An 18656-nucleotide genomic window follows, 5' to 3' on the forward strand; every position below is an offset into this window, starting at 1 on the left:
AAACGTAACATCGAATTAAATAAGTTAAACTTGAGGTTTCATTGGAAATACAGGAATATACACGAATGAGTCTCCTGATATCTCGAAGTTCATATTACTAAAGGGGGACATTGAGATAACGGCGTTGCGAGACATAACGATTGAGATGAACTTAAATTGACATCGAGGTATGTACTGTGTAATAGTTCGAGAAAAACAGAGTTGAATAATAATAATTAAATAAATCATAATTGAAGAATAAGAGGCCGGGTATTTACAAAGCGGGCATCTCAAACACAATGAAAGTGCTGGTCTCGAAGTATACGAACCCCCATACTTAAGTACATCTTTGTTACGATTGTGTATGTTATTTTGGGATGATTAATTAATATTCAAACATGTGACTCGTAGCATTGTCTTCATGATTCCTTACGACCGCCTTCATTCCGATATACGTATAGTTTGTCTAAGGACCTCCTTGTGCAGAGTTGCGTCCGTTACGGGTGCCAGGATTCGATGATCGGGAGCTCAAATTTTTAAACCAGTGTAAATTTCACCAATGTTTTAAATATCTTGGGCCAAGATCACTTTTGGCATTCGTCCCACATCAAGCAGACACGCCTTGATATCATTGAAATGCTGTGTAAAGAGGCGATAAACCAACCTCACTCACTCAATAATTCACCAAAACTCACTCACTCACTCACTCACGACAATGGTGCACCAGCCCCACTCACTCACTCACTCACTCACCCACCCACTCACTCACACCAATGGTGCACCAGCACCACTCACTCACTCACTCACTCAACCCAACCACCCACCAGCCCACGTACCAACCCACTCACTCGCCCACCCACCAATCCAAACCCCACTCACACACTCACTCACTCATCCCACTCACCCACCCCACTCGATCAGATGAAGTAACAGAGCGATGAGTTTTTCCTGGGCGTGAGGCCACATACATTACGGTAGTTGAAAGCATTGTATAACCGTAAAACTAATTTGTATCGCAATAAGATGTTGACAAATCCCTCTGTTCGTGACACGCATATAGTCAGTATGCATGGCTTGATCAAATGCTCTGTGTCGAGGATTACTCCGCTCTAAAGGGCTATTGTCAATATTGGGGGCAGACACTGAGCCCCTCTTGGAATACTGTTTTGGCATTGTTTTATCTCGTATAATATCTTCACCCTGATACAAGCTTTTGTGTCTGTGAACGAAGACCTGACCTTCCCACCACGCATACTGAACAAATAGTTTGGCCATTGTTCCTAACCGTATATGTTTTCTGCATTGCTAAATCTTTGGATTGACATTAATGATTATTTGCAAATTTGACATTGATGATATATGTCTACCACATTACTGCTGTTAATAAACCTAATTGTGCATATATACAATTATCTTCTATCAATGTTATCAAAAGTCTTCAATTCTTAATTTCAAAGAAGCTTTGGTAAACAAAGGCAAACGAGTTTCTAAATATATTGATTATCCACTCTATCTCCTGTATCACTAGACTAAACTATATTCCCTGAAATAATGTTATGTGTGAATTTAAACAAAAAATAATTCTGTATGTGAATAATCTAGAGTGACGAAAACCTCAAGTTTCTTCATTTCATGTTTTTTGATTGTTGTTTAACGCCGCACTCAGCGATATTCCAGCTATATGACGGCGGTCTGTAAATAATCGAGTCTGGACCAGACAATCCAGTGAATGATATCATGAACATCGACCCACACAACTAGGATACGATGACATGCATCAAGCAAGTCAGCGAGCCTGACCACCCGATCCATTAGTCGCCTCTTACAACAAGCATAGTCGCCTTTTACGGCAAGCATTGGTTGCTGAAGACCTATTCTACCACGAGTCTCAGACTTGAGAATAGGACGAGTATAGGCAGCTGGAGATGAGAATGACGGCGAATATTTTTTAAAAGAATTGCTCTGGCGTCGGTGGGAGAGACCCCTGTATGGCTAGTACCGTGATTGAACCACTTCGTTACATCCATAGCCGCGAACTGTATGACCTGAGAGAAAAACCAATGTATTGACGAAGTCGAACCCTGATAGCTCGGAGTGGTCCGTGTTTAGTGATTGGTGTGCTTATGTGTAACAGCTCAGACCCTGGTCTTCACTGCGGCAGCTTAAACAATACTTCAAAGCATCTGTGCTCATATTATCGTGATGTTTAACAAAGAGAATTAGTTAGTTTTTGCCAAGTATATAGATCCAAGACAGGGTGCTACCTGACGTGGTGAACGCTTCAGCTGTGTACAAGAAGTGTTGATTTGAGTGTAAGGGGCGATGGGGTCAGCCAAGTAGTCAAGAGTTCGCTCACCTGGCCGGAGACCCGAGTTTGATTCCTAAAGTAGGTGCGAGGTGTGAAGCCCATGTCGTGACCCGCCTTCATGTGGCTGGACGGGGTAGAATAGGTCTTCAGCAACCCATGCTTGCCGTAAGAGGCGACTATGCTTGTCGTAGGAGGCAACTAACGGGATCGGGTGGTCATGCTCACTGACCTTGTGGATGCATGTCATCGATTCCAAATGCGTGGATTGATGCTCATGATATCAATCACTGGATTGTCTGGTCCAGACTCGATTATTTACAGACCGCCGCCATATAGCTGGAATACTGCTGAGTGCGGCGTTAAACAACAACAAACAAACAAACAAAACAAATCATGTGGCTGGAATATTGCAAAAGGCGGAAGAAGGTACGCTCATTTGGTAACTCTCTATAAGAATCAATGTATTCGGCCCTTCTCGATACCCAGGCTATTCCTATGAACAAAGGATTATTGTCTTTGTCTAGAGTGAGAACCGAGATGTGAATTTAATGAGATTGTGTCATACAAGGATTCTTCTCCGTGTGATGATAGTCAGGTTGAGATATCATACACACAATAGAACCCGTTACACTCTTGCACATCCACATCCACGTGAGAGAAATTATATATCTATTGTGAGGAAATCTTATCATGTACACGCAAAAAATAACGACTATTATGAATATCAGAAACATCAACTTTGTCGATTCATTCTTGACTTACTATGTAACTGAAGTTCATATGACCAATAATTTCTGCAAAACAAAAATTAAATCATTTCATTTCTTCTTCTTCTGTGAAAAGAACAACAACTTTTAATCTAGGCGAGTGATGAGGGAGAGGCTATGTTAAAGCACTCTATATTTACCCAACTAAAAGCCCGTGGTTAGCAATGGAGCGATGTTCATTTACGTTGTGAAGCCAATATTATTCTCGGCCATAAAAAGGGCAAATGTGATATTGTTCCAAACGACGCTTGCAACCCCGAAGCCACGAGAAGTCCGTGCAAAGTAATTGCTGTTGGTTCAAGTGCTATGAGGTCATTAACGGTAATTAAACCCAAACTATTTCCAAATCAATATCGCACGTACGCAGGGAGCGAGGGAGGTCCAACGCCAGTGATATCGATGATTAAGCTTAATCTTTCGATCAGAAGAGGCAGATCGATATTTATTGATATCAAGGGAAAGTAAAGATTGCTGGTTGATACCAAGAGACTCCGAAATTAGAACTGCAGCCGCTAGATGGCGCTTCTTGGGCATAAAATATTGCACGTGTTCTTCGTGGCGACACAAAGGGTGTCAGAACCATCGAGGCGTTTGAATCATCACTGATAAACACGTGAATAACTCATTATCATTTGCATAAAGATAAAATCTTATAGCTAGCTTTTTATTTCAAGAACGTAAACATAGTTATATACCAGCCTTGCAAGATAAAATTAGTCATGGCGCAATAAACAATATTTCTGTGAGTTGGAAGTGGATAATATAAACATACGTCTCCTTCTAGTCTGTGTAGAATAATGTCTTGTGTATTGAACCCATTTATCAAACCCGGAATCATAATTCTAAATGTCTCTTTACACGTGATGGAGGTAGAGAATTGTTTTTTCGTCTCTGTTTCATAATAACATAAACGAACATTAAATATGTTGATTGGTGTGGAACAGACTAAGATAGTCATCAAAATAGTCAGTTTATATTGAAAAATGTCTCCTTTCTCTATTTTTGTCACTAACTGAAATGCCGAACTATTTTTATGACAGATGATTGTGAAAGAAATGTGATTTATATTTGATTTCGCAGCTCTGGAGGAGGACTGAGAAAGCTGGCATTGAAATGGGAAAATGATCTAAGGGAAATAAATCCGTTCACATTTTCCGGACATGTTGAAAGGTGCGGAAGTAAAATCACTCGTTTATAAATAAAAGAGACAAAACCCTTACCCTATTCATTAGAATTATTTGCCAAAAGCAGAGTCGATTGTACAATTTCGACTATATCATGCGCTTGTGTTTGTGAATCACCATCAAACAGTGATAGCACCTGGTGTTCGCGAGAAGGTGAGCATATCCTGCCCCAAAGGTGGCACCCGTCACAAACACATGCAAAGCGAGTCAATTTGTCACCAGAAAATCACGGGAACATATGGTACACGTCAAAATTTGGAATTGCATCTGACATAAGTTTTTGTCACTGATCCGTCAAAATTTCGAAATGTCATCCACTTGTCAACAATAACACTTTTTGAAAGCAACCTCAAGCATTTCATTCGATTACTATAATTTTAGTGAGTGAGTTGGGTTTAACGCCGCTTTGAATAGTATTTCAGTTATATCATGGCGTGTCAGCTTAATGTGTGAGGAAAGCCCGAAGTGATGGTGCTGACAAATCTAGAAAGTTAACTTAATCGGGGCGAAAAGGGATTCGAACCCACAATCATAGGTTTCTGGCGTGTCAATGGAACGCAATTCTGTGTCTCAGTCAGTTGTAAAGCGTTTGTTTCAGCGTATGACCTTCATGTGGGAGGAAATTCAGAATTCAGGTCTTAGGCGTTTATTATATCATTTTCATGAAACCCATGGCCACAGGTACGGTGCTTGCAAAACTAAAAACATAATCAGAGCGAACCGGGATTCGAAAGTTTAAAATTAAATTGGTTAAAATCAATATTTGGAAAGTAAATTATCGGAGAAATATTTAATGGAAATATTTAGTAAAACACCTTCAAAACATTGAAATTGTTATTAAAATAATACACAGACATTGCGAAAAAAGGAACAGAAAATTAATGCTTTCTTAACCAAATAAACCTAAATTGTTGACGTCATGCCCCAACAACTTGTCGGTTGATCAAACATCGAAATTTGTTTTCCACGCAGACTGAGCCCTGGGTTGCAGACCTTTGTCAACACTCAACGCTGTATATCAATTAACCGTATATTTTTTGTTTGTTTGATAGATGGAGTCCGTTAACTGATAAAAGACTGGTACTCTGTACCCATTGATAGGATCTGCCGCTTCGTTATATGATACCTCTTGAGGAAAAGAGATCTGAAAGCAAAGCTCTGTTAAATGCATGACCCAGTTAGCCTTGTTTTAAATGGCATCAAAGCGATCGTTTAAGAAGTTATTCAGTGAAATCATTCCATTGAATGACTTCGGCAGGGGCTCATCTCGAGCGACCACACCATGAATTTAAGAAGGGCGAGCAAACACGTCTCGGCCAACATTTTTCGTGTATTTTTAGATTGTATTTTTAGGTAAAAAAATTTGGATGTGTGAATTATTTAGATAGGAATTGTGAAAAAAAGAACGCCCATAACAATTAACACCTTTGTGATAGGGGCCTATTATTGTGGTAATTATTTTACAGGGGAATTGAAATAATTTCTCACAAGACCCGAATAAACGTCTTTTACACCGTATTATTATTTTTTTAAATTTTTAAATTTAAACAAATATAACCACATTGTTTCCATTGCGTTAATGACAACTTCCCATAATGATGAAACGTCCGCTAAGTAGAGACATATGATTGAATACACCCGTGAAGATGTGGGTGGGAACTGGTCTTCAGCAGCCCATGCTTGTCGTAAGAGGTCGATGCCCATGATGTCAATCACAGGATTGTCTGGTCCAGACTCAATTATGTACAAACCGCCGTCATATATTGAGCATATTTTAAGTGTCGAGTCACGAGATGAGAGAAACATGATCTCTCACGAGATACATCGAACATATTATTTATTATATACTTTTTTGTGTGATTGTCTACCGGAAAATTAAATTATGTCATTACAAATGTAAACCCATGAAACGTAAATTTTCCCCAACACACAGGGACGGTTCACCGCCACTTGTATTTGCAACTTAAAAAGTAGATTCATGTTTGCAAAATCTTAAAAAATAGAAACAAAAGTAACAAAAAATATTTAAGGTCACAAAAATTCTTTATTATACTTTTAGAATATTATTATTCTTGAAATTTACGAGACCGCTGTTGGATGCGAAATAATACACCTGGTTAAGAAATGGCGCTTTGCGAAACAAACAGTCTCGATTGCCGAGTTAAATGAGAAATTTACAGTTGATAACGAAATATTTTCAAGAGAATAACAAACGGCAAGAAGCGATATTAACTCCATAAATGACCATCTGCCATTACTTTGCCTTGTCAATGTGGAACTAAAGTAAAATGCAAGTCAACAGTTTGTGTACGGGCTAGACACTTACGCTAAAGGGAGACAATTTAAGGGGAGGTAATTCTTGTATGACATTAGTTCCGTCAAAGTGTTATGTTCACTGCAGTGAAATATCAAGTGTTATGTTCTTTGCATTGAAATATCTAGTGTAATGTTCACTGGAGTGAAATATCAAGTGTTATGTTCTTTGCATTGAAATATCAAGTGTTCTGATCACTGCAGTGAAAGTATCACTTTTCTCCACTTCGAAACACTCAGTTTTTCACACTGAAGTAAATAACAACGATGGAATACTGCTGAGTGCGGCGTTAAACAACAAACAAACAAGGACACATTCTAGGTTAATATAGGCACTCTTCGCTAGGCAGTGCAATCCCGCTCTGGACGGGTTCGTTCATACATGAACAATGTATTAACTATAGATCTCTATTGTACTCTCTGTTATACCCCAGACACTCGTTCATCCAGACAATAAAAATCAAACCGTCTAAAGGTACGAGGTTTAAGAGACCACAGATTTATGTAAGTGGTATTTTAGCTGTGGTCGAGAAGCATCACTCCATTACGATCCCAGTTTGAAATATGTTTGAAATATGTTATGAGTATGTATTATTAATACATACAGCATGAGACTAACCCAGACAATCAACAAATTATGGAACACCGCAGTGAAGTCAAATGCAACCATGTGTCTGAGGTTGTTTAACGCCGTATTCAGCCACATTCCAGCCATATGACGCGGCCCGTGTATGGTCAGACGGACAGGAGTAGCATTTAATTCATGATACAACTGGCGTTTGGTTGTCGTGTTAAATTTGTTGAAAACATACCAGATAATAATTTTATTATGATGTTCTAATACGTTTGTACATCATCGTACAAATATATAATTATTTAGTATGCTTCAAAAGATATTTGTGTGTGTGTGTGTGTGTGTGTGTGTGTGTGTGTGTTGTGTGTGTGTTGTGTGTGTGTTGTGTGTGTGTTTTGTGTGTGTGTTGTGTTGTGTTGTGTGTGTGTTGTGTGTGTGTTGTGTGTGTGTTTTGTGTGTGTGTTGTGTTGTGTTGTGTGTGTGTTGTGTGTGTGTGTGTGTGCGTGCGTGTGTGTGTTGTGTGTGTGTTGTGTGTGTGTGTGTTGTGTGTGTGTTGTGTGTGTGCTCAGAGAGGAGGTGGTGGTGGTGCAGGGGTCGGGATGTTGGGGGGGGGGGGGGGGGGGGGGTACGCGTACGGGAAATCAAAAATGAAAGTAACTCAATTCACTGGAATTGCCGAATCATCAGTTATTTCGGATACAGCGTGAATTCCATGCTCTTGCCATGCTGGGTGAAGAATGTTTCTCCTTCGGTGTAAGTTTGTCGTGTTGCTGTGATTTAATCACTAGTGTGTCATCGTGACCTACTTGTATCGATCTAAGACGCCTGAAACAATTACAAAAAATCAAACCCCGGAGGGATCCGCCATGAAAATACAATTGTGCAACAGCATTGCACCTACACCGTCGAAAGGAGCTGTGAAAGAAAAAGCGAATTTCAACCGAACAGGTCGTGACGTCCTGGTACGCAATCAACAGTACGGACGATCTAATCAAAGTGGTATGGACAATATAGGCAGACGGGGAGACGCGTTGATAAACAAACAACACAGTTCAAATTCTATTCCCCGGAATGTTGTAAATATCTACTCACGTGTCCCCTTTTCCCGTTCTTTCGGAGGGAGGGGAGTTTCCCGTACGCTCTGGGGATGCCGTTGGAACGAGGGGTCTTAAAAACACAGTGGTCTGAAAATAAACAGAAAAAGAATTTAGTTAATACCTATAGTATTGAATCATAACGTTTGTGTCACTACACTACTGCTCAAAACAAATAACCACTTTGTCCCACTTACTGAAGAGTAATCTCATCCATGATGTCAATCACTGGTTTGTCTGGTCCAGACTCGATTATTTACAGACCGCCTTCATATAGCTGGAGTATTGCTGAGTGCGGCGTTAAACAAACAAACAAACAAACAAACAAACAAACAAACAAACAAACAAACAAACAAACAAACAAACAAACAAACAATAAATAAATAAATAAATAAATAAACGTGCATATGCACAAATGACTCACACCTGCAGGAAACTGGCTGATACACGTTAGATTTATAGGTCCACTAAACGTGCCGTTCAAACAGAGGGTCAGTGCAGTAACCAGTAGCTAATTCACCAGCTGTGCAACAAAACTGATTTATTGGTAGTGTAATTGTACCCAACAACGTTGGCCATGAAGTGCCTGCTACGCCTGATGTGGTACCCACTGAATTTAATAGGTAACACTCAACACCAGTAGTTCTTACCTGTCAGGTGTGCTGGGGAGAAGTACCTAGGGGATAGATTGATCACAGGTAGATCTGGCAACCAAATACCCCACAGGTATGGCATGTCATAATGGGAAAATTACACAGCGTGTAGGACACATGTTGAACACACTAATACCTTGTTGTGTCATGTCCTTGGTGTTGGTTATGATTAAAAAATGTTATGAGGCAGAGGTTGAATTAATATTATCGTTAAATATTTACCTATATAAAATATAAACAATTTCACGCATGCAAGATTTGTGTCTGAATAGAACAAACTTGAATTGTTTACTGAACTAATAATTATTTATGTGCTTTTACATTGAACGTACATACACTACCGGACAAAAGAAAGTATACAACCATGTTTGATGGCGACTAAAAATGAAAAAAGCAAGAAATGGTTATTCAGTGGGGATATATTGGATACTGGTATCACAGTTGTGTTTTGGGCCAGGACCCACTTGCACAAAGCGATCTTTGCGACTATTGCAAGCCTATGTTAAGGTATGGGAGTTACGATCATCTTAGCGCTAAGATCTCTTTGTACAAGTGGGTCCTGAAGTTTGCTGTCTTTCGGTGACTGATTTCAACCTAGTAAAGTTTTGACAACTCGTGTAATCTTAGGGTCAAATTCAATCATCAAGTGAAAACATTCTTTTGCCCGGCAGTGTATATACGTTCAATGTGACAGCATATAAATACAGTAAACTACGGTTATAACGAACACGCTTATAACGAACTAACGGATATAACGAACTAACTTTTTAGTCCCGACTATATGCTGTAGTTATTCTGTATATATGCTTATAACGAATTACGGTTATAACGAACTAAAATTAGTAGTCCCTTTGAGTTCGTTATAACCGTAGTTTACTGTAAGTATTAGTTCAGTAAACAATTCAATTTGTTCTCATCAGAGGTAACAGGGATGGTATTTCTGTTTACTAATTGATTGAATATCGATTAAAGGTAAGCAAAGGTAGATATGTTCATCTAAAGGGCTTAACCAGGAGTCATATCAGACATATAGATACAAATACTTCACTAGCTATTTTAACACGGAAGGAAATCGATCTGAAACTGTCAATGAGTTAATCCGTAAGCTCTTCATATGGACCAATAGGAGGGACCTTATCCTTGTGTTAAGCCCATGTCGGAGTTGCTAAGACGCAGCCCTGAGGAGGTACGTACACGGTGAGGGGGACTTATCTCAGCTGGAAATAAAACAACACATGTTATCTGAACTCGAGTGGTGGACGCGACGCTAGGGTGGTGGAGGGGGTGGGTAGGGGGAGGGAGAAGTTATGACAGTCTGGAGTTACTTGGGGAAAAAGAGGCGGTCGGGTAGCCTAGTGGTTAAAGCGTTCGCTCGCCACGCCGAAGACCCGGGTTCAATTCCCGACATGGGTACACTGTGTGAAGACCATTTCTGGTGTCCTCCGCCGAAATATTGCTGGAATATTGCTAAGAGCGGCGTAAAACCATACTCGCTCGACCACTACTTGAGGACAAATAATTAAAATAATATGTACTGAGTGAGTGAGTGAGAGATGAAGGGTGAGGATTGCGATATGCTGTATGACAGCGGTCTGTAAATAATCGAGTCTGGACCAGGTAATCCAGTGATTGACACCATGAGTACCGATCTACGCAATTGGGATACGATTACATGCATCAACCAAGTCAGGGAGCCTCACCACCCAATCCCGTTAGTCGCCTCTTACGGCAAGCATGGGTTCCTGAAGATGAGAAGTGAGAACTGAATACTAATACATTACAATAAGAGACACACGCGAAACAGGAGAAAAGCTAGAAACATGAAACCGGGTAGGATGGGTTGGTGTGGGGAATTAAATGATTAGCGTTTATCATTTGATGACATTCTTTCAACAAAAATAAGAATATTTGGCCTATGTTTGGCTGACAAGTTAATTGTAAACTATTTTCATTCATATTTGTTTCTATTTAAATTGCACCTCTACTTTACCAAAGCTCTTTGTACCTCCCCACTTTCTGAAGAGCTGTATCCGCCCCTTATGCAATATAAACCACAAGGACTTCCTGGAACTCGGAGTATATCATTCCCTTATCAGTGTTAGTCTCGTGTGTACTACAGTGCAGTGCAGTGCCCCACAAATACAGTTATCGTAGCAAAAAATAAAAGTAAAATCCAAATGGAGCCCAGAACAAAGCTTAGGTAATCTAGACTTGATAAATAGTTTACACATAGTTTTATTTCATCACATACATGTAGAATGAAATGGGGATTGGTAAACAACAAACAATGCTGAAATCAATACCGTTCCCGATGATTACATATATACATTGCATTATTAATACACAGATAAAAAAAAATATCCTGTAAAAATATAAAAAAAGGTATAATTTATTTACAACTCATGTACCACCAACATAATTGTCATTGCGATAAAAGACTTAGTAAAATATTACTTCTTTAAACACTTTCGCAGTTAACATACACACTGTTATAGAACACTGTAGAAATGGTTAACCTTGTTCAAATCTTTTAGATTTAGTAATAAACATATAAACAGATTCAATGATGACTTATTCAGATTTAGGTTACCATTAAGAACCACTTGAGTTAGATTATTTTTTAACATATTCTCTAGGGTTTTGAGATAGACTCTGCCGGTGACTGAGACGGGAGATAGACTAGTGTTACCACAAGTTATGTTATCTGAAGACGTCATCAGTGAGCAACATGACCCACAGTGGAAGGCCCTTTACATCTGTTGATTCAGTGGGACACCGAGGAGACGGTAAATAGTCACTGGGCAAATAACTTCCTTGGTTTAAGGATTTGCAAAGTTCTCAAACTTTATAATTCATATTTGTGTTAAGTGGAAAGAAAAACGACCAGATTTGTAAAGTATTCAATCTGATTTGTTTGTTTGGACGTTCCATTGTAGGAATAATCATACCCCCATATTTTCCTACTATTCAAGTAGTATTGCTTGGAGCAGATTCCAGCAGCTCCAGCCTTTGATGTCTACTTTTCACAACTTTTGAGATGCAATCATGCATGCTCTTTCTTCGAAGATTTGAGACTCTTGTTCAAAGGTTGCTCAAGGCCTGAATAAAGCTCTCAGAAAGTGTTATGGTAGACACGTGGAGGACAGTTAAAAAAACGTGACGCATCAGTGACAAAAATAGAGCCCGATTTGTATTTGTATAATTTGATTTGTGTCACATGGTGTTTGTTCAGGTGAGCAATTGACTTGCCTTATATTAGTGCGTGTTTGTAACAAGAGGTGCAGGATACGCTCGCCTTCTCGAACACTTGGTGTCATCACTATTTGATAGTGATTCATGAACAAATGCTTCTCAACCCATGCCGTAAAGGTGACTATGCTTGTCGTAAGAGGCGACTAACGGGATCAGGTGGTCAGGCTCGCTGACTTTGTTGATGCATGTCATCGTATCCCAATTGCGTGGATCGATGTTCATGATATCAATCACTGGATTGTCGGGTCTAGACTCGATTATTTACAGATTTACATATAGCTGGAATATTGCTTAGCGCGGCGTTAAAAAAACAAACAAACAAACGAATGATGTACACGTTGTCTGAATCGTACAGTGACAGAGATTCTTATGACTATGGATGTGGACTTTGTCGCGTCTACTTATGTCTATTGATTTGACAAATACAGCATTGTTTCTATTAACTTTGACTTTTAAAAACGATCTGGTGATCATGTCATGTTTAGATGATGGACGTTCCTCTGTTCTGACAACACTGAGATAATATAAGCGGCTTGGGAATGATTGAATAAATGCAAGTAGTTAATTCCGTGTGAACTCCGGTCGAATAAAGCACGCCAATCTTACATTACTCACTGAATACATTGTGTGACGATCACATATACCATTGATTATTAACTCGATATCAGAGGTGAGGTGAGGTGAAATTGGGTTTAACGTCGCGTCCAAGATTATTGCACGTATATAGCGACGTGCATGTACGTGTATGTGTTTGTGTGGCTGCTTGTACTAGTCCGGACTGATGCCGATTTATAGTGCTAGCTCACTGAGATACCATGCCGCAGTTTAACATGAATACCCTACTTAGACACAGTATACTGACTCCGAGCTGACCTGTCCTTGTTTTAGCCCATTAATGCCGAGCGCCAGACAGGGTAACAACAAGTACCATCTTTAAACGTCTTTTGGTATGACGCGGTCGGGGATCGAACTACCACTAGAACACGGAGGCGGTCCAACTCGTTATCAGAACATAATAAGGCAACGATATAGAATTATTTAGGGCATTATTATATTTCATGATGTATTTGAGTGTTTTCATGAATGTTCACGTCATTCAATGTTTTCTAAATGTGATGCTGAAATCTGGTGAATCATTGCCCATCTAGATTAACAACTGATAAATAATATTCAACACAGAAGTTAGACTTACACAAAGCACAATGATTCATCTTTGAGCACCAAATAATGCTGAATACCAGCTCTGTTCATACGGGTAGATCGGTACCCTGACTTTACCAAATATATCCCAAACTACTCATACAAAAGCAGCTTTGTCATTAGCATTTTAGAAGGTGGTGAGTAAATAAAAAAACGTACTTTATGGATCACAACTTCTGTTGTTTTGCACATGGCGACGTTTTGATTGTAGATTCTTACACCGTTATCAAAGTCAGATGTAAGAGTAACAATGCAAATAGGTGGTGAAGTCAGATGTAAGAGTAACAATGCAAATAGGTGGTGAAGTCTGATGTAAGAGTAACAATGCAAATAGGTGGTGAAGTCAGATGTAAGAGTAACAATGCAAATAGGTGGTGAAGTCAGATGTAAGAGTAACAATGCAAATAGGTGGTGAAGTCAGATGTAAGAGTAACAATGCAAATAGGTGGTGAAGTCAGATGTAAGAGTAACAATGCAAATAGGTGGTGAAGTCAGATGTAAGAGTAACAATGCAAATAGGTGGTGAAGTCTGATGTAAGAGTAACAATGCAAATAGGTGGTGAAGTCAGATGTGAGAGTAACAATGCAAATAGGTGGTGAAGTCAGATGTAAGAGTAACAATGCAAATAGGTGGTGAAGTCAGATGTAAGAGTAACAATGCAAATAGGTGGTGAAGTCAGATGTAAGAGTAACAATGCAAATAGGTGGTGAAGTCTGATGTAAGATTAACAATGCAAATAGGTGGTGAAGTCAGATGTAAGAGTAACAATGCAAATAAGTGGTGAAGCCAGATGTACAGTAAGGATGAGGATTAACAGGAATTGTGACAATCTGATTGGATACTAATTTCAAAAGTCAATTTCTTGATTAACTCTTCGTAGGCAGACGGGATGTAAAACGATCGATCAGTTTCCTTTCAGATGCTCAATTACGTTTACCAATGTCAGCTTCAATAGACAGCCAAGGAGTCCCCATGCCGAAAGTTCAACTTTGGATAAACCGAATTGGGTATAACGAAATATCGACTAAAACGAAGTGGACAAGCCCTTGATCAGTGGTATCCAGCGTTGATGGTCGAGTGAACATGTTTCAATAGTTCGTTACATCCGGAATTGACAGTAACAACACAACTTACGCTTGTTGATAGTTTCACATTCAAGTGTTACTGGATAGACGTCTCCACAATACAGGCCCCGGGACCCCACTCCCCTGCCCCCCGCGCTGGACGTGACATCGCCACCATGGCGAGAGTCCAGATCCGCATACCAGAGGATGTTCTTCTGATCCGGGGATCACAGGAACCTGTCAAATGTCTGTAGTAGTGACATCGCTGAACACGTGGGGCTTGACACAGTGTTGAAGTCACTGGCTTCCGCTACTTTATATAAATAACGGTTTGCCAAAATGTGTATTGAAGTCTAATGCTCATATGAGCGTTATAAAGTAACGGATTGATCCAGGTATTGCATGGGCTTACCCTGGCTAGTGCATATTATTGATGACGTTCTTGAAGGAGTGTCGGTCCCATGATAAAGTGGACTCGTTTAATATTGAAACGACCGTGGAGGTTACCCCAGTTTAGGCAATACTCCCGGGGTCGGCGCCGCAATTCGCTGTGCAGAGTTGCGTCCCTTGGGCACGCGAGAAATCTGTGATTGTGGGTTCGAATTATGATTATGTTTTATTATGATTTAAGTTTGTCTGAAACATCGGGGTTTCTTCCCACCAGCTGACACACCGTCATACAACTAGAACTGTTCAAAGCGTTAGATCCAACTCACTGACAATACTCCCGCTGTCTCGAAAGAGACGGACAGCAACGGTGTTTCGAAAGTGGGTGAATGTAGTTTTACCCCCAGTCGGCAGTATACCAGTTATATCACAGCGGCTCTGAGTCGAGTCTGGGCCAGGCATTTCCATGGCTGCAGGCTTGAGCAGCGCTCCGACCATCGAGGTACGGTGGCACTCAAGTAGCCACGGTGGACTTTGTGGCACCCGTACCTCACGTTATTCGGGTTCCGTGAAGATCCGGGGTAGAATAGGTCTTCAGCAACCCATGCTTGCCGTATAGGCAACTATGCTTGTCGTAAAAAGCGACTAACGGGATCGGGTGGTCAGGCTCGCTGACTTGGTTGATACATGTCATTGCACCCCAAATGCGTGGATCGATGCTCATGATGTCAATGACTAGATTGTCTGGTCCAGATTCGATTATTTACAGATCGACATACAGTTGGAATATTGCTGAGTGCGGCGTTTAACAATAAAGAAACACTTTATTCGGCTCTTACAACAATACTCAGTACTTGGGTCCTATTCTACTCCGAAATACTCATGGGGCTGGGTTTAGAGATCTAAAATGTACATGACAGCTTTCCTGAAACTTGTCATTTTGATGTGGGAGGAAACTCCACGGAACATTTCGGCGCCTTTGACGACTGGGTCAACCATACGCTGTATACGGTCACAGGCGCTGGAAAGCAAAACTTTCCTCTAACCGGAACCAAGTGCGCATGTCACAGAGACAAAATGTAATATTAGACATGTGTACAGAAACAACAAGACACAAAGAGGAGCCGACCATTTGACCATTTGACCACTTGACCAAGAGATAATGTGTTCATGAAAATGTTGGGAAAAATAACGAGGCCACAACATACACGTTCATTAGACATGCTGGAAGTTCTAAAAAAATGTGATGTGGGTCCAAAACAGTTGTTGACTCCTCTCTCAGAGTAAGTTATCATATCTCTTGAAATGTGAAAAAACCAAGCCGTCTTAAACAACCGCCCCTCGACCTCCGATGGGGGTCTCGGGGGGACGCAATTAACCAGGCAGAATCAGTTCGAACAGTGTCTAATATACCAACTCCGCTTGTCTCGAACTATGAATAATGCATCGATTATCCTTGGGAGTCCGAGTTAACAGGGTTTCACTTCAGTTGCAATAACGACACAAGGGATCAGGACATGGTGTACCCTGTGTCCAGCCTGTGTCCAGCCTGTGTAGCGGTTTACTGTAAGAAGACCATGAACCAGACTGACCACTGTATCGATGGATTCGGAAAGGACTAGGTACACTCAATATAACGTTTTAAGTGACCCCCGGTGACCAGTCAATAAACATGCTTTTCCAGCTTTATTTCCTCCCATTGTAATGCCAAGCTCACACACCGCCAATAAACAGATATCCTGCCTTTGTAATTTCCCTGTGTTGTGACGAATAAACCAGATAACCGACATCCACCAAGGTCGATATGTGTATAGATATAACACATAGGAACACACGCAATATGGGTAGGTACACTGGTGTCACGTTAGTCTGAGTTGTAGAAGATGGGTGTTTCTTGAGCATACGCTAATACAATTAATCACAGTTTTGTCCAACGTTTTGTCCTGTTCGAAATTTGTCAGCTATATTCATTGTTTTACCTCTGATACATCGAATAGGAGTTGACGAATTTTCGGTTGTCTCGAACTGCTCTATCTCTGGACTTACATTGTCCCAATAGGTCGAATTAAACATAAGTAGACCTACCGTGCATCACAATTCATGTCAAAATAAGGTTTTACTTACAGAGTTGTACTGCATCACATCAAAGGTAGGATGCCCTTTGTTAATTGAACTCTCAATTCGTCTTTAGAAGAAACAAAATTCTTTCTATAATCATAAGAAATATCCATTGTACAATTCCGACAATGCCATAAGCATTGTGCTTATAAATTACTACCACATAATGATAATACCAGGCATTCGCGAAAAGAAAAGCGTACCGTACCACATCGGGTGGGTCACAAACACGTGCAAAGGCAAGTCAATTGGTCACCTAAAAACACATGAACATATGATACAAGTAAAAAATAGGGAGTTGTATCATACATCAGTTTTTTCTCTGAGGCGTCAAATTTGGAAATGTCCTCCACATGTCTTCCATAAAACGTTTTGAAAGCTTTGCTGAGGCCTTGGGTGTTGTAACCCTGATCAAAAGCCTTTTTAGAAATCTTTTTGAAATCTTCCAAAAAAGAGCATGCTCCATTGTATCTCAACAGAAATATAGACACAAAAGGCTGAAGCTGCTGGAGTACTCCTCGACGGAAAGGGAAAGTTGATTACTGGAAAGTCACGCCTCTCGTCATAGACTTTTGTGGAGAGATATTTGGCAAAGATCTAAATATGGAACAGAGGAGGCTGTTTCACTGGTCTCTATTGTTTGTAGTTCAGGCGGGTAAATCAGTGGAAGAGAATTGACCATTTGACCATTATTGCACTACATACTGTATATCCGATCATCGATCTACCTGAGCTTAAGTTAATTTCTTTGTTTTGATTTTACCGATCCGAGCAGAAATTCTCACTCGTATACATAAAGAAAAGATCCCGTTTTCTAGATTAACACGCATTAGGTTGGCGAAACATCGGTGGTAATTAAATGAAAGGATCCCTGAAAATCATTTGTCTCAGGGGGTGGTCGGGTAGCCTAGTGGTTAAAGCGTTCGCTCGTCACGCCGAAGACTCGGGTTCGATTCCCGACATGGGTACAATGTGTGAAGCCCATTATTGCTGTCCCCTCCGCCGTGATATTGCTGGAATATTGCGTAAAGCGACATAAAACCATACTCACTCACTCACTCATTTGTCTGACTTGTAATGATCCAGTGTCATTATGTTTTAAAATGTTCTTGTACGCCGACATGTTATTTTTTTCATGTGGCGGTGGAGTAGTGGTTAAAGCGTTCGCTCGTCACGCCAAAGACCCAGGTTCGATTTCCCACATAGGTACAATGTGTGACGCCTTAATATTGCTAAAATATTGCTAAAAGCGGCTTAAAACCATATTCACTCACTAACTACTCCATGGGGTTGACCTCTAAATTTACACACACATCTAATACAGTACAGGTAGAGGGAACCACCTTTCATTTGACCTCTACCTGTGTGGTTTAAACACCGCGCAGGTAATTAGAGATGCACCATCGAGCAAAGGTAATGACCACGAGTCGATACTGACCGTGTTCCTAAAGACGTTAGAATCTGATCAATACAGATTGGCTTAAGGGACGGACAACTGTGTAATAAAACGAATATATTTATTCACTTACAAGCAGCAGAATATCTGCACTCGTACATAGCAGACGTAATTCAAAATGAACATGACGTTTTTAGTTTTAACAAAATCAGTGAATACACTTCCGGGTGACAAGATTTCTGTCCCATCACTTGATTGTCTGGTTTGTTTACATGTCATCGTCGTATGGCAGGTGTACTGATGTGCGGGTGTCAGGCTACAAACACACACTTTTTCATGCAAACTGTATGTGCAGGGTGCCACCGA

General features: G+C 40.3%; 1 protein-coding gene across 4 annotated transcripts in view; it reads right to left on the minus strand.

The window, feature by feature from the left end:
* LOC124133066 overlaps nt 1-18656 on the minus strand; it is a 96032-nt gene that overhangs the window by 65893 nt on the left and 11483 nt on the right. For all 4 annotated transcript variants that reach the window (XM_046497291.2, XM_046497289.2, XM_046497286.2 and 1 more), the window contains exon 2: nt 8218-8309. In XM_046497291.2, coding sequence (XP_046353247.1) covers nt 8218-8309 — 92 coding nt within the window. The remainder of the gene's footprint in view (nt 1-8217; nt 8310-18656) is intronic.

Source organism: Haliotis rufescens, unplaced genomic scaffold, assembly GCF_023055435.1.
Source record: "Haliotis rufescens isolate VD_foot unplaced genomic scaffold, xgHalRufe1.0.p SCAF_23, whole genome shotgun sequence".
NCBI classification, from domain to species: Eukaryota; Metazoa; Mollusca; class Gastropoda; order Lepetellida; family Haliotidae; genus Haliotis; species Haliotis rufescens.